Consider the following 23,489-nt stretch of genomic DNA (forward strand, 5'->3'; position numbering starts at 1 on the left):
TGTTGTTATTATATCAAGAAGAATTATATTTTATCTATGGGACAGAAAAAATTAATTTTTAAAGAATTCATTTTTAATAAATATAAAGAATTTCAATATATAATTGAACAAAATGAAAAAAATAAATTAATATTATATGTCAATTACAATATGACAAAAAAATATAAAACATATAACAATCTAATCGATACAGAAATTTATAAATTTCTAGAAATATTATTTTTTAATAATACTCATCATAACCCTCAAATTTTATATTCAAAATATATGGATATAATAACATCACATAATATTAAAAATAATAATAATAATATTAATAGGGATATTAAAAATTATAATGAAAATAAAAATATCGAATTATTAGATAATTCATCAAATTATAAAGATCAACAAACACAATCAATGTTATTCTTATCTATTTGTCTCTTTATGTTCTTTTTTCTATTATTTATTTATGTAATTATAAGGGGAAAAAAAAATAAGAACAATCTAATAAATAAAGAAATCAACAATAATCCATATAAAGAGAAAAATTTTAAAAGACTGGCTGAAATACATGTAGAATATAAAAAAAAAATACAAACAAACCTTGGATCAAAAATAAAAGATATAACTGATCATGATTTAATAAAACTCATAACATATAATAAAGCAGAAACGATTGTCGTATGTCAACCATAAAGGGAAATATAAATTAAAAAATATCATAAATGTATTTGTATATATATAAATATATATATATAAATATTTATTTATATCCATTTTATTTTATTTTATTTTTTATAATCTTCTACATATTTTTTACATTTATATAATATATATAAATAATATTTATTTAATTTTTTTTTTTTTTTTTGGAAACAATATGTTATGAGATACATTATTTAATTCGTATTGCATTTGTCAAATATATATAATATATATAATAATTTATGTTGTTATATATATATATATATATATATATATATATTTATATAATATTCTTTTTTTGTTACATAAAAATTTTAATGATATATATTATTATTATATTTTATATATCATATTTTTTATTTTATATTTCATGATTTATATATTTTTTTTTTCAGTTGTTTTTTTTTAATTCTTTTTTTTTTTTTTTTTTTTTTTAATTTTTTTTGTTTCTTTCGTTGTATAAAGGAAATACATTTTATTATTTTATATAATATGCGAACAAATATATTTTTATAAAAAATATAATGTCGTATCATACTTGAAAGAAAACATTTTATTTATAAAAAATGACGTAATAATATGTAAAGACTACATAAAAAAAAAAAAAAAAAAAAAAAAAAAAAAAAAATTTATATTATATAAAAAGAAAAAAAAAAATATATGAATATATATATATATATATATATATATATATATATATATTTTTTTTTATGTGATGGATTGTAGTAGTTGTTTTAATAATGATCGACACCTTTGAAATAATAAAACTGTGTTCTTCTGAACACATGAGTAGTCACCTAATTAAAATGGGATCTTATAATATATTATGTGACGTACCTTTAGATATGAATGAAATATTAGAAATGCGTGAGAAATTACCAAAGGATGTCAATAAAAACAACAACAAAAATAATAATAATAATAATAATAATAATAATAATAATAATAATAATAATAATATTGATGATGATGATGATAATTCACATAATGAATATACATTTTATAATTCTGACAATAGACATAACGATGAATACATAAATATCAGCAATTTAGAAAGTTCTTCATCGCTATCAAAAAAATTATTATTAAACATAAGTTATATTCCTATGAAGATTCATATTATATTAATATCATGTGTAGAAGGTTTCATGGGGTTACCAATTTTATGTAGATATTTTGATTTTAAAGATGCGCACATTATAAGCACGAAGCCTGTATTTACTTTTTCTATGTGTGCTGTGGAATGCCTACAAAAACAAGAGAATTATATACCTGAGTGGGATGATGAAAAAATAAATATAAAAAATATGGATACATCACAAATAAAGAATGAAGATTATTTTCATAAGAAATGGAATTTTAAAAATTCTTTACATTTATTATCTTATAAAGAAAATGTTTCATTTAAACAATCTGATGAAATATTAAATATTACCCTTTGTAGTAGTGGGCACTCCTTAGGTAGTGCAAATTTTTTTATTTCAACAGATTATATAAATATATTTATTATAAATAAAAGTTCATATAATATTAAAAGACATACCTCTTCTTTTGATACAACTATGTTAAATAAATCTAATTTTATTATATTCACTTCGTTCTTATTAACAAAACGGTTACAATCTTATATGGATCAAACACAACATGATGAGAATAACACATCGTTGTCTCAACAAAGTAATGATAATATATATCATAATAATAATAGTAACAATTCGTATGAACATCAAAATAATGACAATCATATTTGTAGCAATAATAATGCCATACATTCGTCTACATCTAGCACATCACATTTTTATAACATTAAAAAATTAATAACACAGAAAATACAAATACATATAGAAAAATCATATAAAGATAGTTTAAATAAAATATGCTCACTTGTATTAAAAACTATAAAAAATAAAGGATGTGTATTAATACCGATTGATTTACATTATTTATATTTTATAGAGTTAATTGAATTGATAGGAGTTATTATAAGTAAACATCTGCCAAAAGAACAACAAGTCTTAATTTTTAGTGTCTTGTCAAATATTCAAGATGTCATTCATCAATTAAATTTATGTGCTGAATGGGTGGAAGAATCACGTAAAAAAAAATGTAGTAAAATATTAAATCCTCAAGGTCCATTTTCTATAGATATTATGATTAAAAATAATAGATTAATTATAGGGAATAATATTAATGATATAACTAAACAATTTAGATATCCATGTGTTTGTTTTATTCAGGATTCTTCTTTACGATTTTTTGAAGCTTCATTGTTATTAGAAAAATGGGCCAATGAACAAAATAATGCATTAATATTAGTAGACCCTTTTTATGATCCTATAAAAGTTCTATATCCTTTTCAAATATATGAAAAAAAAATAAATGTCCATTTTTGTCCCCTTACATGGGATCTTAATGAGTATCATATAAAAGATATAATTATAAGCAATACAAAAAGGGTAAATGTAACAAAGGATATATATAATAATAATAGTAACAATAATAATAACAATAATAATAATAATAATAATAATAATAATTCAGACACATGTGTTTATATCATGCCTGAGACCGCCAATCATATTTTTACACATATATTTCAAATGTCTAAAAACGAACCATCATTATCATCTCAAAATGAAACAGTTGAAGAACACAATAAAAATTATAATAATCATAATAACAACATAGATATAGATCAAGACATAATGAACAATATTCTATTCATTCAACCCTTTGAAAAAAAACAAATAGCATTCGATAGATTCGAAAATTTCAACCAAAAAATGATACCTGTACGTTTTTCTCCAGGTGAAACCAAAAAATTAGAAAGGATTCTTAAAAAGGTAGATGATTTTTTCTGTGCCAATATTAAAGGTCAATATACTTGCTCATTCATTGGTGACTATATAGATGAAGATCATATTGAAGAATTTAAAGTAGATGAACTAGACGGACTAAATAAATATGAAATAATAAACGAAGAAACACATGATATTTCAAATGAACAAGATCTATATTTAAATGATCAACAAATTAAATTAATGGTAGGATCTATAAATGTAGATATCCTTATAAATAATTTAATGCATTATGGATATGATAAAAATGACATCCTTCTTCAGTATCAACAAAACAAACAAAACCACACTGACACAAATAATAATGTTATATGGTCCATTACAATTGAATCTATTAAATCAAAAATTATTTGTCATGATAAATATGATATTGAGGTGTGTACAAATAATATGGAATTCAGAGAGACCATTAAGGATATACTAAGTAAAATAGTAAACCACATAATAGAATGATAAAATTAGATATATATATGTATATATGATTAAGTTGTTTTTTTATTTGAAAAATTTATTTATTCATCCATTCACATATATATAATATGAACTTATTTATTATTTTTTTTTCTTTAAAATTTTCTCTTCCAATTTCTTTTATCCGCATGAAAATTCCCCCATATACAACCATGCAAACGCACCCGCTTCAAATAACCAGGTGGGTGTTTTTCCATTTTATCTCTTCGTTGTTTAAAATATAAATAATAATCTGATGATATTTGTTCCACATCATTTAAAATACCATTTATTTTTAATAAATTATCTTGTGTTAGTGTAGCTAAATATTTTGTTTTAAAATATCCATTTTCATCAAATGATTTTTGTGTTACATTTTTATTATTATAATATTGTGTAAATAAATGATCAGATTTTATTTTTAATAAGTTAGTGTCTTTATCTATTTCTATATTTATATTTGGTGTTACATATCCAGCAATATTTCTTTCATATTTTATATTCTCTTCTTTTAATTTAGTTATATCTGTTAAACAAACCGTTCCAATTTCTTGTATTATATATCTTTGATATATTTTTGCATTAATAAAAATATTTTGTATTTTGTCTAAATATTCTTCTTTTAATCCTGGCATTATTTCATTTCCATTTATTAACACTATTTTTATAGAAGAAGCTTTTTTATTAATAAACTCATTTCTTGTTATTTTATTTATATCTGAATTTTCAATAAAATTAACAAGGTCACGTATTAAATAATTATTACATACAATAGTAGTAATGGGTTTTCTTGCATTATATATTTCTTCAAATAAACTATTAGCATCTATAAAATTATAATCTATTTGATTAAAATCATTTTTAAGAATTATATTATGAACTGAAAAATTGTGACTTTTTCTTTTCTTCATATGTTTTGTAAACCATTTCATATAATTATTATAATTAAAAATTTTCTTTTTATTTATTTCTGGAAACGAAATTGTTCCACCTCCATACAACACACTAAAAAGAACTTCAAAATATTGTATATTATTAGATGGAACACAAATGAGAACATTATCATTTTTATTAAACTTTATTAACTTGTGCAAATTTTTTGATTGTTCATATAAAGATGACAAAAAAAATTGGATACTTCTATCACATTCGTTTTGTTTCGATAATTGAAAATGTATACATGGATTATTTTTTTCTAATTCATTTGTATATATATCTTTTAATAATGATATATTATTATCATTTTGTATATTATCTATTGATTTGGATTTTTCATCATTAATATTTTTTTCTTCATCCATCATTGTAATTTCTTTCTTGTCTTTATATAAAAACTTAGCTGCAAAATGAATTCTTCCTTCTTTTAAATCGTCTAAATATTGTTCATGTGTTAATACATCAGGTTTATCATATACAATTAAAAAGGGTATTTGTAAATTGAATGATATTTCCTCTATATAATGTTTATAAAATGGATGACTTAATATTAAATCTATATTATTTTCTGATATATAAAAGGCATATTTTTCTTTTATTTGTTTACACTTTTTTATAGGACTAGGAATACAAATATAATCATAATTATTTGTTAACACACAAAATTTTATAAGCAGATGAGAATAACATGGTGGAAATAAACAACCGATCTTTTTCTTTTTTCTTATATTTGTTCTTGTATTTATTATGTTCTTTTTTTCTTTATCATTATCATATATATTATCATTTAATTTAAAATAATCATTTATATAATATAATAGTTTCTTATTTATCATATCAACCTCCTTAAAAAATTCATCACAAGAAACATATACATTATTTGTGTATATGTTGAATGAGTTATTAACCGACATTTTAAATGTGCTAAAATTATTTCTTTTCAACATAAAGGCACATTTTGAAATTATATTCCCTCGCATTTTTCTTCTTCCTCATAAAACAAAAATATAAAAATATAAAAATATAAATATATATATATATATATATATATATATATATATATATATATATATATATATTTATATATTTATATATTTACTTTTTTATGTTTTAGTTTTATTAAATTATTATTACTTTAAAACGTATGTAAAATAAAAATTCTGAATTGTTCAGGTAAAATTTCATATTTTCAAAATTATATTCCCCATTTTAATTATAAACATTATAAAACATTAAACATAATTTATTCAAAAATAAAAGAAAACAATCTTAATTTATTGAATTACAAATTAGAGAAAATTATTATATATATATATAATACAGATAAAGACATTTGATATGGATTAAAACTATATGCAAATAGATTCTCATATATACATACATATAAATATATATATATATATTTTATACTACCCAGATGAGAACAAATTAAAAAGCCATATTCTTGTGGAGGTATAAAATAATACATTTAATTATATGGCTCTTCGTAATTTTAAAATGTTATCATTTTAATTTTATATTATAACACTTTTATAGATACAATTACATTCTTACAAAGTAAAAATAAAATCATGTTTGTACTAATAATATAATTCATTTAAAAAAAAAGACTTATAAATGGTCAAACGAATATAACACATATATATATATTTTAAAACATTTTAGGGGAATAATATAATTATAAATGTATAATATATAATTTACATAATTTCATTGCTTTACTTTTATATGTCCAAATAATACACAAAAAAATAAATATATATATATATATATAATAACATTATCATCATATATAGTCGAATATATTTTTGTTTTATACAACAAAAATATATTGTTCAAATATTTTTATAAGTTTCGTAAATAAAAAAAAAAAAAAAAAAAATAATATAATATAATATATATATTATACATATAATTATTTTAATGCTCAGATAAAAAAAAAAAAAAAAAAATCTTTTTCTTTTTGAAGGCATTACTATATTTCTATACATACATATTTATATAATAAATATATTATATATATATATAAATATATGCATATATTTTTTATATATGTATGGATATTTTCTAAAGTACAAAAATAAAATTATTTCTTTTTATTATTATTATGTTTATATAAGCATAGTGAAAATGTGAATAATTTATAATTATATATGGGGTTATGACTTATATCGTTTTCTTAATATTTTTTGAATCTTTTAAGATGCTTTTCCATATGAGTATAAATATCGACAATATAAATTATTAATTCAACAGAATATATAATTTACTTATTAACCTTTTTATTATTTAATTTGAGTTTTTTTTTTTTTTTTTTTTTTTTTTTTTTTATTACTTTTAAATTTAAATTATGTAATAATAATTTTGATAAATTTCAACACAAAAATATAAATATATATATATATATATATATATATGTATGCATTTATTTATATTCTTTTAAAATAGTATAATTTAAAAATTGTAATATTATAATATTATAATATATTCATTGATTAATATAAACTTATTTCATTTAATATTTTGTTATATATTATGGGTAGAAAGAAAAGGAAGTTAAATATCGATTTAAAACCGTTTTGCTACTACTGTGATAGAGAATTTGATGATGAAAAAATACTTATTCAACACCAGAAAGCTAAACATTTTAAATGTTTACATTGTAATAGAAAATTAGATATGGCAAATGGATTAGTTGTACATATGATGCAAGTACATAAAACAAATTTAAAGAGTGTTCCAAATGCCTTACCAAAAAGAAATGACCCCGAACTTGTAATAAGAGGTATGAATGGTGTACCTACAGATATAATTGAAGAAAATTTAATAAAATTAAAACAAAAATTAGGTGATAAAAATATAAAAAGACAACAGAGAGTTAATTGGGCTCAAGTTACTATGGCACCTACTATGGAACAATTTTTAAAACAAGCACAGATGGGAAATTTTTCTTTTCCTGGTTTTAATTCACCTATTTTACCTACAAATAATAATATATTAACAAATACATTAGATATAAATAATAAAACTACATTATCAAATATACCTTTATATATACCTAATAATAGTAATAATATTAATAATATCTTATATCCACCAAAAAATTCCACAGTTCTAAATATGCCTATACCACCTATAAATAAAAATAATATAAATAATCACGTACTTCCAAATACCAATACATTTACACCTTCTAATATTCCACCACAAATTGTATCCAATATGCCACAGAAATATAGTACTAATATAAATTTATTACCAACAAATATTAGTCAACATAATCCTATGTATATGCCTCCAGCTATATATCCTCCACCAATTCCTCCTCCCCTAATACCACCTTCAAACGTTCCAACAAAAATCTCACCTATACAGCCAATTAGGACAAGTTCTAAATGGGATATACCAGAAACAACTCAAGGCGATCTCTCAACAGTTAAACACAACAAGGAGGATAATACTGACAATAAAAATGAAGACCCCCAAAAAGATTCCTTAGATCATGATGTAAAAGAGAATGAACAAAATGATAACGAAGAAAAAAATCAAAAATAAAAAAAAATGAATATTTTAATAACATTCAACCATTCAAATATATATATGTACACATTTTAAAGTTTAATATTTTATAATATATACATATATATTATAAATTAATTTATAAACACATAATTATTTTATTATACTTATTTATTTATTTATTTATTAATTTTTATTTTATTTTTTTGGTACTTTTTAATTTATATATATATATATATATACAACTTTTTAATTGTCTTATTCATGTTATAATATATAGCTAACAAATATAAAAATGGAAATCGGAATGAAATAACAAAAAAAAAAAAAAAATATATATATAAATATATATATATATATATATATATATATATTTATATTTATATTTATATATATTGCGAAAATTTTTAAGGTCCATATAAAAAAATAATAAATGTATCAATTGTTTTTTTTTTTTTATCCAACTGTAGGAGATATAATATATATTTAATTCCTAATAATTAATTTTTTTTTTTAAACATACCATAATTTTTAAATCTTATTTTTTATTTGTATAACAAATTATATGACTGATCATTTTAAAAAAATGACCTCATCATTTTTATCATTTTTTTTATCTTTATGGTTACCCTTTTTTCTTTTTAACCCCCGAAGGTTATCATCACCTATATTAAAAAAAAAAAAAAAAAACCAATAATAGTAAATCATATAAAATATAAAATATTAAATATATAATACAAAATATATAATATATCATATATCATATATCATATATGTTATCCCTTGGAGTACTATTTTTATTTTAACGTTTCATTTTCTATTGTTCATATATAATTACCATCATTTGGTAAAATATCAAAAATGCCATTATTTGATTCATTTAAGTTTTTTCTTTTATTCTTATTTTCTTTTATATTTGGTGTCAATATTTCTATAACATCTGGGGTATCTTCGCATTGGTTATTATAATTTTGTGTAATCATTAGTTTCTTTTCTTTTTTTTCTTGTATTCTTTCATTATCGTTTGATGTCTGCATATATGTATAATGAACATCATTATTTACATTATCTTTAATATCTTCTAGAAATAATATATTGTCACTTTTCTTTTGAGTAAACATTTCTTTATGATCATCTTCCTTATCATATAAATCAGAGATAGTATCGATTAAAATAATATCATTATCTAAACAACAAATTATATCATCATATTTTTTTCTATTATTTAATATATTTTCACGTTGTTTTTTAGTTAAGCAGCTCTCAAGAGAAGCATTTATTATCTCTCCTTGATTATTCATAAAATTATTAAGTAGTCTTTTTTCTGCAGCTTGAGCAGCCATAAACTTTGGATCGTTTTCATAAATATTAATTACATTATTCATATTTGTTATATCCAAAATTATATTATCTTTCATTATATTATTTGTGTTCAAATTATATTTAATTATATTACTACTAACAGTATCTCCAACGGATATACCTTTCTTATTATATACATATAACTCATTATATTCCCACGTTATTTTGTCTAGCAACTCATAAAAAGATTTATCATGTCGACTGTGAACTATATGAACAAGTTCATGAAGAAGGGTACCCATAATATCATTAAAGTGAAATATCTCTCCTCCCTTTGTTTTACGCAATCGTATCTAAAATGGAAGGAATACAAACATATATAAATAAATAAATAAATAAATAAATAAATATATATATATATATATATATATATATATATATATATAAATGTACATATATATATGCACATATATATATATTTTATTTATTCCTTTCGAACCTTTATTTCTGACTTATTTACAATATTGAGTCCCAACAAATTGGGGTTTTTTGGTAAAAATTCTGATAGTAATTCCACGCGAAATTTTCGCTTCTTCATTATGGGCTGATAACATTAAAAAGGAAATATATATAATAAGTACACACATAAATATATATATATATATATATATATATATATATATATATATATTTATTTATTTATTAACATTTATATATATAGTACATATTATATATAAACATTCTCATTTTGCTATATTAAAATTTCTTTTTCTTTTTCTTTTTCTTTTTCTTTTTTTTTTTTTTTTTTTTTTTCTTTACCAGAACTTGCTCGGCAGCTCGGCTTAAAATCGCTTTTGCCTTTTTATCATTTTTGTTTAAAACTTTTATATTGTGAACTTTATATATTACATCATCGATGGTCTTTATATTCATTATATTAAAATAAAATCAATAATAACAAATTAACATATATATGTACATATATATATATATAAAAGCATAAATATATTGGCTGAAAAAATATTAATAAAAACAACCCTGTTTCTATTATAAATAAATAAATAAAAGAGTTTATAATATATATTATATAGAATTTCCTTTATTAATTTACTACATTGGGATTAGATTTTAACACATCATAATTTAATACAAATGATTCAAATAAAATATATTTTTAAAAAAAATATATTTTTTAATAATTTTCATTCAAATGTGTTCATGTATAAAACTATAACTCTTATCATAAACAAGAAATTATAGTGTTATTTAAATGAAACAATTAAAACAAATTAAATAAAAATATATATATATATATATATTGTGTTTATTTTGTTTCAAATAACTATTGTAGTATGATCTTATAATTTGTAACTATTATAATATAATATATATATATATATATATATATATATATATACATACTATGTGTTAATAAATGTAAAATTATTTTTTTAAGAATAAGAACTAATATAAATTGCATAGATATAATGAAAATACGATGTTTTTAAAGAATATTTATTTTAATTTTATTTTTTTATTTTTCCCTTTTTTTTATATTTCTTTTTAACGGTTCGCTTTAAATGTTCAAACATAAAATACGGAAACTTAAATATATTTATAAATATATATTATTATAGTCCAATTAAAAAAATAAATAAATAAATAAATAAATAAATAAAATAAAATAATATGAAATAAAATAAATTCTAGTATTTCCGACGTGGATCTTATATACTTTATAAATATTTCTTTTCAAATCAAAATTTTATAATATCTGTCCAAAGAATATATATTAAATCAATAATAAATGATAGTTATATATATATATATATATATATATATATTAATTTACAATGTCTTCTATTAATTTCTAAGGTGAATACACATATTATTTTTTTATGCATCCTATAAATTAAAATATATAAAATATTCTACAACGCATCTTTTTCATTTAAAAAAAAAAAAAAAAGTACATAAATATTTATTATCTTTTATACTTTAAAATGTTTTCTTATAAAAACAAAACATTAAATTATTATATATTTTTATATATTTGTATTTTATAAAAAATATAATTTACAATATATTTCCATTTTTTATTTTCAAAATATAATTTTTTTTATCCTGAACAGTTCAGGTAAAAAAAAATAAAATAAAAAAAAAAAAAAAAAAAAATATGGAAAATAAAAATAAAAATAAAAATAAATATTTACATATATATATATATATATATATATTTTATTTTATAAATTTTTATATGTTATATAATATGAAATAATTTCTTTTATTGTATTATAACTATATATATGTAGAAAAGTCCAAAAAAAAATCAAGTCAATTATAACACATCATATATATATTGAGCTTCTCATTGGCTTATTTTACATTGTATAAAGGTGGACCTACTATATAATATAAATGAATAAAAAAAAAAATATATAAATATATATATATATATATATATAATATATATATAGTTCATGTTTGATAATTTCCAAATAATTATAAGATTAAAATATATTTTTAAGTGTAAACTTAAAAAGTGTGTTTTTTTCTAAAATATTTTTTACTAAATTCTGTTGATTTATTTTTGATATTTGTGTTCTTATTTTTCCTTAAATTTAATATAGAAAGTGACAATTGTACATACATAAAATATAAAAATATATATATAATATATATATAAATATATAATAATTAACACTTTTTTAATATATAATATGTAACATATATATAAATATATTTATACTAATTTAATTTAATTTAATTTTATTTTATTTTATTTTATTTTATTTTTTTATTTTATTATTTTTTTTTTTTTTTTTTCTAGCTAGCATATTTTAATAAATAAATTTATTTATATTTTATTATTTACATATTTATAGTTTTATATATATATATATGTATGTATGTATATTTATTATTTTCTCTTCTACTGATTGACACTCCTTGTTTTTAAAAAAAATGGCTATATTATAACCTTTTAAATTGATATAAAGGAAAACAATATAAAAAAATATTGATATTTTCCATGTTTTATATATGTGTTCATTGTATATTTATTTTTCTTCTTTTGAATAATATGCTTATAACACATAACAGGGAATGTAGTAAGAGTGTTCAAGGGTTAGTTGTGGATACGTTTAATCAGAAAATGAATTGTTTATTGAAAAAAGAAGATTTCTATATTTATCGTCAGAATTTTAATTTTTTTCCAAAAGAATTACAAGTACAATTAAGGAAGAAAAAGAATAAAATTAAAAATGAAAAGGGAGTAATAGATGGCGTTATTGATAGGATAACATATAAATCTGCACAACAAAATAAAGGGAACAATAATAAAAATATTGATGAAAAGAATAAAAATGTAGATAAAAAACATAATATAAATAATCAATATAATAATAATAATAATAGCAACACTAAGAATGTTGGAAATAATAGATGTAATAATGGAAAGAAAAATTATCACACAATAAATGATAACAAATTAGGGATAAGAACTACTTATGCTTTTATAAAAAATAGTATTCCATTTAACTTTTTTCATATGGTGAATAATATATATGTAACAAATAAATTAAAAACAAATCATTGGTTTAGTTTGAATAATAAAAAAGAATATAGTACAAACGAAGAGAAACCCAATTTTTTAACAAATTATAAGATTATAAAACATCCTGATAAATTAGAAAGTGAAGATTGTTGTTTGAATGACCAAGGATTTATAGCAGTTGCTGATGGTGTAGGTTCATGGATAAAATATGGAATAAATCCAAGAAAATATCCAGAGAAGTTTTTACAGTTATTACAAAAAAAAATAAATGAAAATGAAAATGATAATATACAAATAGAAGAATTATTAAATTATGCTTATTTAAATAATGATAAAGAAGGATCAACTACTATATGTCTTATTATATTTAATAAAAATGATAATACAGTATCAACTGCAAATATTGGAGATTCACAATTTCTTATTATCAGAAATAATCAAATCATATATAGATCAAAACCACAACAATATGAATTTAATTTTCCTTATCAGTTAGGAAGTAATGCAGTAAGTAAACCAAAGGATGCTGATATTGCTCATATTGAAGTCAAAAAAAATGATATCATAGTAGCAGGAACAGATGGATTGTGGGATAATCTTTATGATAGTCAAATATTAACAATAGTTAAAGAAAATAATTTTGCTACATTATCTGAAAAAATTGCAAACGAAGCATTCAGTTATTCTAAAATGAAAAGATGGATGTCTCCATTTATTAAAAGTTATAATAAAGAGTTCAAGTGTCACAAAACGGGAGGAAAAATGGATGACATAACGGTTTCATGTGCTATGGTATGTTAATAGAAAGGGTAAAAAAAAAAATAAAAAATAAATAATAAAAAATAAAAAATAAAAAATAAATAATAAAAAAATAACAAAATAACAAAATAAAAAGAAAATGAATCAATAATGTAAATAAAAAAAAAATTTTTTGAAAAAAAAAATATATATATATATATATATATATAAGATCATCAGTATGTACAATATATAAATATAATCTTGTCAAAATAAAAATATTGGATTCAAACAAAATATACACATTTTTTTTATATTCCTATCAAGCAAAATATCTTATTTGTTACCACAAAATTTTAAGCATGTTCCTTTTAATTTTTAGTTGCATATAAACAGAACCTATAACGTCATACTTTACATATTAATATTTCTTCCTTTTTTTTTTTTTTTTTTAAAAATAATATTATGAAATAATCTTTTAAAATAAATAAAAATTTATATATATATGTAAATATTTTTATAATTATATATTCATATTTGTATCAATTTTTTAATATGTGTTTTTTTTTTTTTTTTTTTTTTTAATACTTTCCTTTTACATTATCTATTTGATTTGTTCATTCATATATACATACTTTTTTATTAAAGTACACCTTAAGGGTATATGAGTAGATTTATATATATATATATATATATATATACATACATATATATGTGTGTGTGTGTGTTTGCCTTTATTTGTTCATATAATCTTTTAAAACTTTTCTTATTTGTATAAAATAATTGTAAAATAAAATTCTTTATTATTCATTTGTGTCACACACATGTGATTATTATTATATATATATAATATATATTTATTTATTTATATAAACACGTGTTATTTTATTTTTTTTAATATGTTATATATTATTACTTATACGTATATTTATTAAGTGTTAATTTAAAAAAAAAAAAAAAAAAAATATGGCCATCCCATAATATATATAGTAATTTTTTTTTTTTTTTTTTTTTTTTTTTTTTTTTTTTTTTTTTTTTTTTTTTTTTTTTTTTTTTTTTTTTTCCTTTCAACAAGACGTTGAACAGTTACTTATATTCACGTTGGATGTGTTTACACACACATTGTTGTAGTTCAAATTATTTTTTAAACGTGTATGAGATGAGTCATATTTTTGTATTACATTCCTAGTTTTCATATTTTTTAATGTATCTGTTATGCTGTGTATATTTTTTTTTTTTGTTAACATAGTTATGTTATAATTTTCTATATAATTTTGATTTTGGTTGTGAAATGAATCGTTAGATATATTTTTTTTTTTTGTCATATCTTTTTGAAATAAATAATCGTATGATTGTGGTTTCAAAGTATAAGGTATGCCAATAGATTTATTCCACGCATTGGATACAAAAAGAATTAAATTTTGATATTCTAATAAATCTTGAAGAGGATATAATCTTTTATATCCTCCTAAGTTATTATTTTCATAGTGAAATCGGCTTATAGTTAATTTTTTTTTTAATTCATTTTTATGTTGTATTAATAAATGATTATATAATTTTCTAAATTTTTGTAAATTTAAATATTCTTGTATATATATTTGTCTATATTTGGAATGCATATATAGAATATTTAATGTATCTTTTATAACAGCATATTTAACTTTATGATCTACTTTTGAATATACAGAGAATGATGGAGAATGGTTTACTTCTAATAACCATGGTTTTAATTTATAATCTAAAAGTATATCAAAACCTAGAATTTCGAAGCACATACTGTTTGAATAGTCACTATAATGAGCAGAATTATAATAATGATTTAATTCTGGTTGTATTGAAGAAATAGTTTTTACAATTAGATGTTCTATTTTTTTCATAATAGAATCCATTGGTAATCCTTCTTGTTTTAATCTTTGTAGAAATACTTTCCAACTTCTTTTATGTCCTATAGTTGCATCATCAGGATTTATTGAATATTCAAATTTATCTGACATTTTATTAATAGAATAATTTGTTAAATGCATATTAATATGTTTTAGATTTTTATTTTTTGGTAATTTATATTTTTCTATAGATAATCGAACTAAACCATCTTCATGTAAAAATATTCTTAAAGGATCAGAACCTGTTATTAATACATATAATCTTATATCAAATTTTAAACCATTTATTAATAATGGTTTATGTATATATTTTTGAATTATACAACTTTCATATTTATTAATATTATCTAAATTTTGTGTTAAATATATTCCTTTACCTTGACATGAATTTTTTAATTTTACTATATATGTTTTTGAACTACCTTTTTTTTTAAAATAATTTTTAAAATCTGAAAGTTCATTTGGTAGTATCCAAGTCATAGGGAAAAAATTATAACACTGAGGAAAATATTTTTTCATTTTTTTCAAATGTTTACATAATTCATCTTTTCTTGTTATACCACGCATACCAATAAAATGATTTATTTTTTGAAACTTTTTTAGTTTTCTAAATCTTTCTTCACATATTGATGTATCTATCCACATCACATCCCAATCCTTACAATTTATTCCAGCCTCCATCCAATCTTCTGAATCATTTACAACTTTTTTTATTATATCATATCGTGTATTATGTAAATAAATCTTGTAAGGTCCTTTCTTATTTTTTAAATGCCCCTCGCATTTGTTATCATCACTCTCTAGGAGATTATCATCCATTATGTTGGTCTAATATGTTATTATATATATATATATGTATATATATATATATATATGTATATATATATGTGTGTATATATTCTTTTAACCTTATTGTGTTGGTTGTTTCTTTTTTTTTTTTTTTTTTTTTTTTCAAATAGGCTTAATAAATTTTTGCAGATATATCATTCAATATATTTAAACAAACAGCCCCAAAAGGTTCTTAAATATATAATTTTACTAATTCGTATATGCTGTACCTTTTTCTTACGACTAAAAGGAAACAAAGGATTCATTTTTATGTTTTTGTATATCATATATGAGTACTAAGTGGGAATAATATATATATATATATATATATAAGTCGAAGTGGATGTTATAACAATGACGATGTATTATTTGATATGTATAACTACATACAAATATATATATTTTTTTTTTTTTTGTATAATAAATTTTTAATAATAGACACCAATAATTTATCTACTAAGAAAAAAAAAAAAAAAAAAAAAATTACAATTTCAAAAAAAAAATGTAATAAAATGGTTGTAAATTTTTTGATAGAGTAGTATCTATTAAGAGAATAATTATGAAGTATTAAAAACAACATGAAAAAAAACTTACAACAAAAAGGAATATATTATAAACAAGTGGTTATAACAAAGTTAACAAGGTTATACACACATATATATATATATATATATATATATATATATATATATAACTATAAAACATTATATTATAACGGTTAAAAAAAAAAACAATAGTTACAACAAAATAAAAATTTTTGCCTTTTTTTTTTTTTTTTTACAAGGATACGCACTTATGCATATTATAAATATATGACAATATAGATCAATACATATCCATACAAATAAAATAAAAATATATTTATATTAAAAAAGAAAAAAATAATATAACTAAATATTATATTTTCATAAAGTATATATATATATATATATATATATATATATATATATATATACATTTACAGTACGTGCATTTTTATTATTATTATGTTTTTGTCTTTTTAGGATGAAAAAAAAAAAAAAAATAAATTATAAAAACATAAATATTTATAAATATATATATATTTAATATTATTAATTTAAAATGTGTACCTTTTTTTATTATAAAAATCTAATGAATATATAAAAGAAAAATACAAAATATGCATGAAATACTTTATGCATATATAAAAGGATATTACAACAGTTGTATAAAAAAAAAAAAGAGAAAATTTATAACAATGTATATTTTAATTTTGTATATATAGATTAATCCTATAAAAGTCATAAGAACATTTCCCATTAAATTATATATATATATATATATATATATATATATGTATGTATGTATTATTATGACAATTTATATTTTGATATATATTTAATATTATAATATAATAATTAGGAATATATATCTTTTGTGTGCATATATATATATATATATATATATATATATATGAATATATATATGAATATATATTTAATAATTTTTTTATTTTATTATATGTGTATATTTTTATGTCTTTAATTTTTATGTTTTTAATTTTTATGTTTTTATTATTTTTTTATTAGTACTTAAAAAAAAAAAATAACATGAACATGTCAGGTGGTCAGGTAAGCATAATTTATTTTGTATAACATGTAAATATTTTATTTAAATATATATATATATATATATATATATATATATATATAATAAGAATAATATATTATAAGACTTATATATGATAATTAAAAAAATACAAAATGGAATAGGAAATATGCCAACAAGAAATTATATAAACCAACATTATTATGATACATAATAAATTATATATTATATATATAATATATATATATATTTTATTTTTTTATACATTGAAAATATTGATCACCCTTTTTATGCATATGGGGGCATAATCATGTATAATGATATATATATATAATATAATTATATTTTATATAGGTTCTTTTAAATTAAAAAATAAAGGAAAACAATTTAAATAAATAAAAACAAAGAAACAAAAAAAAAAAAAATAAATAAATAAATAAATATACACACATTAAATGTCACTCCAAATATATTATAAATTAACAAAAAAGTAAAATGAATTCATGTCACTTAAATAATGATTACATATAAAAAATATATAATAATATATATTTAAGACACTAAAAAACAACATACATCTATATAAATGTAATATATGTAATTTATAAAACAAACCGAAAAAAATTAAAATAAATAAATATATACATATATATATATATATTAATTTATCTTGACAATAAAAAAAATTATTCATTTTTATTTTATTTTATTTTATTTTTATTTTTATTTTTTTGTCATTCTCCTGGACAATCTACATTTTTATGCTTCAAGGTCTCAAAACTTACATACTTGGAAATATATTCCTCCCACAAATTTGTTTCTCTATAAAAATAAAAGTAAAAATAAAAATAAAAATTAAAATAAATAAATAAATATATATATATATTAAACATGTTTATATAAAAAATTAAAACTTCAATGTAAAATGAAATAATTATGTGAAAAAAAAAAAAAAAAAAAAAAAAAACATATATACATATATATATATATATATATATATTTTTATTTTATTACGGTGTGTCATAGCTTTGATACTCCTGCATAACCTTAAATAACAAATCGTCAACCCTTCTCAAATAATGATGCGACTTTTTAATTTTCGATGAACATAAATTTATATAATTCTTCAAAGAAAAAGCTATAGAATGAATAATCGAAAAAACACTCACGTCATAATCAGTAAATAAATTGTAAAAACAAAAATTCAAAATGTTTTTAAAACTTATATTATTTCTATATTTATACTTCAAATTTAAAACCGTATTTAATATAATAAAATGTTTAATATATTCTAATACATATTTTCTTGTACTATAGAAAAAATCATCTTTCGTTTTTTTCATAAGAATATTATATAGTTTATACAAGTATTTATAATAAACATTCATAATTTTTTTTTTTTTTTTTTTTTTTTTTTTTTTTTTGCTCAGAATATTCGAACCTTTAATTATTATATTCTTCTTATCAACTATATCATATTTTATTATCATTAATTTAATTATATTTGTTAACACATTCAATCCTGTTATGAATACATGCGAGGAATTATTTAAATAATATTCTTCAAAAGGTTTTTCAAAATTTTTGTTGATAATAAATTGTTTCTCACTATTCTGTTTAACATAACAGCTTGTTTTAAGATCTAAACAATTGGAAACATTACTACAACTACTACTACTACTACTACTACTACTACTACTACTTTTATTATTTTTTTTTATTATATTTTTTTTTGTTTGTTCCTCACTTATGTCATTCTTATAAATAATTATATTATTTCTCCTAATATTATTCAACGCTTTATGTGTGGCGTAAAATATTAAACTTAAAATCTGAACAGCCATTTTGTGATTCTTATTTTTATGATGATATATCTTGATATATAAATAATAAAGAACAAGAATAGATGAAGAAAAACCATTATTTGTAGACCTAGCTGGTAAAAAAAATTCATACATACATAATTGTAGCTTACATACATTTATAATGCCCTTTTTATATTTACTCCTATTCAATAGGTTATATAATTTATCTTCAATTAAAAGGATTTTCTTTAAGAAATGTAAACAAAAAGATATATAACATGACAATTTATAAGAAATATATTTCTTTTTATATTCTAAACTTATATATTTTTTTTTTTTTGTATTATCATTTTGAATTTCATCAATATGAATTTTTTTCTTATTTAATAATATGAAAATATCTGATTCTTCTTGAATTATTTTTTCTTTTATTCTTTTATATATAGAGTCAAAAAAAAATATACCCATAAAATTTTCACACATATTATTTTGATAGAAAAAATAGGATATATTTAATAAAAGCTTATTAAAAAAATAAAAATTAGAAATATTAAAAAAGGGCCATTCTAAATTTATATAATTATTAATAATATTCATCTCATTATTTTTATTATTATTATTATTAATTATATGTCCAGATAAAACATTTGATTGTATTATATTATTTTTAAATTTTTTTGGAATTAAAAAGTTTATAATTGTATGATATAATTTTTTTATTAATATATTGAGAGGTTGTTCATTTGATTCATCTGAAGTACTATTATTATTTATATAATTAATAATATATTTTTTATTGATAATATTATAGATATCATATATGTCTAGAGTTTCTTTTTTTTTTTGTTTTTTATTTTTTATTTTATCATCTTGTAATTTAAAAATATATTCCAACAAGACATTATTTATTTGTTTCCATAATTTGTTGTGGATTAATATTTGAAAGACATATATAGATTGAATAAATAAATTTTTAATAACAAAAAAAAAGTCTTTTGAGATATTATGTTGAATATGTTGTTCATAGTATATTTTATTAATATATTTTAATATTTTTATAAAAAAGAAAATAAAATATATAATACATAATGATAGATATTTAATAATATTATGACGATATAAAAAATTTATATATATATCAATTGTTTTAATAAGTATTTCTATTTCTATTATATTATTTTTTATAATAATATATTTATCTGAAGATATTATATTATTACATTTATAAAATATTTTTTCTTTTTTCATATTTATTTGTTCTTTTAAATAATTGCTAAACACAGGATCAGTACCTAGATCTTTAAAAAATAAATCATAAGTTATAATAAAATCTTCATTTGGATGTTTACATATCTCTAGAATATATTTAAAATGAAAAAAAATTAAATGTAAAGAATTTATAAATTGTAAACAAATATTTGAATGGTCCAACGAATTAGTCATATTAAAAATATTCAACTGGTTCAATGGATATTCTTCAAAAAGGAGATCAAAAATGTGATTATATTTATCATTTTTATTATTATTATTATATATAATCGTATTATCATTTGATGATATAATCTCTTTTTTGTTGTTTCCATTTTTTTTATATATCCTATGTGACAATAAATATTCTTTTACACACATTCGTATTTCTGAACAATCAGATTGCAATAAATAAAAAAAGATATTCACTGGTTTTATTAAATGACAAAAAAAACTTTTTTTTTCTTCATCTGTTATTTTATTAATTAAATGATATATAAAAATAATATATCTTTCTAACATTTTTTGTTTATTCTTAATATAAAATTTATAAACTGATAAGATGTCAAAAATAATTTTATCTTGTTTAGATATGTAACACATATTTAATATTATATTTACACATTCGTTTATAATATATATTGTCAAATCATTATTTATAATTAAATTTATAATTGTACTATATATTTTTAAAAAAATCTCATGATATATTTCATGACTATTTGATATATTAAAATTTTTTAACATCACCCATAAATTATTATATAAATTATTAATAATATATATATTATTTATACTATTTATATTATTTATACTATTTATATTATTTATACTATTTATACTATTTATATCATATATATTTGTCTCATTACTTTTTTTTTTGTTTTGTTTTGTTTTTTCTTTCATTATATATTGACTACTCCTTTTAAAATTTTTATAAGTCCTATAATAATCATTCATATAACCATCACATGACACATAACTAGAAGGAAATATATTATTATCATCATCTATATGATCATTTTTTTTTTGTAAGACATTATTTCTATTTTTTAAAGATCTTATAAATATATTTTCCTCTTCTGTATTAAAAAGATTATGTTTCTTTTCAACATTATCTTCATTTTTATTTTTCTCAATAATATTATCATCAACTTCATATATATCTACATTTTTTATTATCATATTAATAATATAATAATTAAAGGCTAGATCATAAATCATATCATCTGTTTGAATTAATAATTTTTTAAATATGTTTGATATAATAAAAAAATGCATAAAATTTAATTTTGAAAAAATATGTATGTGGTCATTTTGCCTTGTCCAATTATTTTTAGATATTAAATTAAAGAAAATATCAAAGCAAGAATATATGATAAAATTAATCATATCATCATTATTAATATAATAATATGTACTACTACTACTACTACTACTACTACTACTACTACTACTACTACTACTACTACTACTACTACTACTACTACTACTACTACTACTACTACTTTTATTATTATTATTGTTATTATTTCCGTTGTGTATTATATTATTTAATAAAAAAAATAATGTATTAATACAAACAAAATATATGTTTGCATATTTAAACTCCTCATGATTATTTTTTATTATTTTTAAACATATCCTTATCAATATTATAATATCATCTATTTCATCTTTTCTTTCATTTTTTTCCTCATTCATATTTTTATTTTTTATTTCTTTATATATACACTCAATTAAAAAGTCCTTATAAGAACTCACCATATAATCACTCATATCTTCTAAGTTATCATCATGATTATAATAATTATTTAATAATTTAATTATGTTTTTTATATTTCCTTCTTTTTTTTCATCTTCATCTTTTCTTCTTTTACTCTTAATATTATATGTAGTTCTAATAAAGTCTATACTTCTCTTGGTATTATGTTTACTCATATTTTACGACATAACAAAAAAAAAAAATAAAAATAAAAAATAAAAAAATAAAAAAAAAAAAAAAATATACATATAATATAAATTTTCTTTTAGAAGATATAATAATCTCTCAAGTAATAATTTTATTATATATATAATAAAAATAAAAGAATATGTTAAAATTATT

General features: G+C 18.3%; 8 protein-coding genes across 8 annotated transcripts in view; 4 read left to right on the top strand and 4 right to left on the bottom strand.

The window, feature by feature from the left end:
• The window catches only part of PGSY75_1009100 (putative membrane protein), a gene marked incomplete at both ends in the record, with an annotated part of 1,479 nt that extends 798 nt beyond the window's left edge, over positions 1-681 (top strand). The window contains one exon of the mRNA XM_018785857.1: positions 1-681. This exon is cut by the window's left edge and continues 798 nt beyond it. Coding sequence (XP_018641474.1) covers positions 1-681 — 681 coding nt within the window.
• A 749-nt stretch (positions 682-1,430) lies between these two features.
• On the top strand, positions 1,431-4,001 carry PGSY75_1009200 (putative small subunit rRNA synthesis-associated protein; the record flags this gene model as incomplete). The annotated part of the gene is made up of 1 exon (XM_018785858.1): positions 1,431-4,001. One exon carries the CDS (start codon positions 1,431-1,433, stop codon positions 3,999-4,001), a length of 2,571 nt encoding a protein of 856 aa, XP_018641475.1.
• Positions 4,002-4,114: 113 nt separating this feature from the next.
• Positions 4,115-5,881, bottom strand: PGSY75_1009300 (hypothetical protein; the record flags this gene model as incomplete). Its single annotated transcript, XM_018785859.1, has 1 exon — positions 4,115-5,881. One exon carries the CDS (start codon positions 5,879-5,881, stop codon positions 4,115-4,117), a length of 1,767 nt encoding a protein of 588 aa, XP_018641476.1.
• Positions 5,882-7,469: 1,588 nt separating this feature from the next.
• Positions 7,470-8,489, top strand: PGSY75_1009400 (putative zinc finger protein; the record flags this gene model as incomplete). The annotated part of the gene is made up of 1 exon (XM_018785860.1): positions 7,470-8,489. One exon carries the CDS (start codon positions 7,470-7,472, stop codon positions 8,487-8,489), a length of 1,020 nt encoding a protein of 339 aa, XP_018641477.1.
• A 537-nt stretch (positions 8,490-9,026) lies between these two features.
• PGSY75_1009500 (putative metallopeptidase) lies at positions 9,027-10,688 on the bottom strand (the record flags this gene model as incomplete). The annotated part of the gene is made up of 4 exons (XM_018785861.1): positions 9,027-9,118; positions 9,292-10,108; positions 10,255-10,359; positions 10,575-10,688. 4 exons carry the CDS (start codon positions 10,686-10,688, stop codon positions 9,027-9,029), a joined length of 1,128 nt encoding a protein of 375 aa, XP_018641478.1.
• Positions 10,689-12,786: 2,098 nt separating this feature from the next.
• On the top strand, positions 12,787-14,112 carry PGSY75_1009600 (putative protein phosphatase; the record flags this gene model as incomplete). The annotated part of the gene is made up of 1 exon (XM_018785862.1): positions 12,787-14,112. The coding sequence occupies one exon, from the start codon at positions 12,787-12,789 to the stop codon at positions 14,110-14,112; it is 1,326 nt and encodes a 441-aa protein (XP_018641479.1).
• A 1,004-nt stretch (positions 14,113-15,116) lies between these two features.
• On the bottom strand, positions 15,117-16,751 carry PGSY75_1009700 (putative tubulin--tyrosine ligase; the record flags this gene model as incomplete). The annotated part of the gene is made up of 1 exon (XM_018785863.1): positions 15,117-16,751. One exon carries the CDS (start codon positions 16,749-16,751, stop codon positions 15,117-15,119), a length of 1,635 nt encoding a protein of 544 aa, XP_018641480.1.
• A 2,312-nt stretch (positions 16,752-19,063) lies between these two features.
• PGSY75_1009800 (putative membrane protein) lies at positions 19,064-23,323 on the bottom strand (the record flags this gene model as incomplete). Its single annotated transcript, XM_018785864.1, has 2 exons — positions 19,064-19,151; positions 19,344-23,323. 2 exons carry the CDS (start codon positions 23,321-23,323, stop codon positions 19,064-19,066), a joined length of 4,068 nt encoding a protein of 1,355 aa, XP_018641481.1.
• Positions 23,324-23,489: the final 166 nt, after the last annotated feature.

Source organism: Plasmodium gaboni, chromosome 10, assembly GCF_001602025.1.
Source record: "Plasmodium gaboni strain SY75 chromosome 10, whole genome shotgun sequence".
In the NCBI taxonomy this organism is placed as follows: domain Eukaryota; phylum Apicomplexa; class Aconoidasida; order Haemosporida; family Plasmodiidae; genus Plasmodium; species Plasmodium gaboni.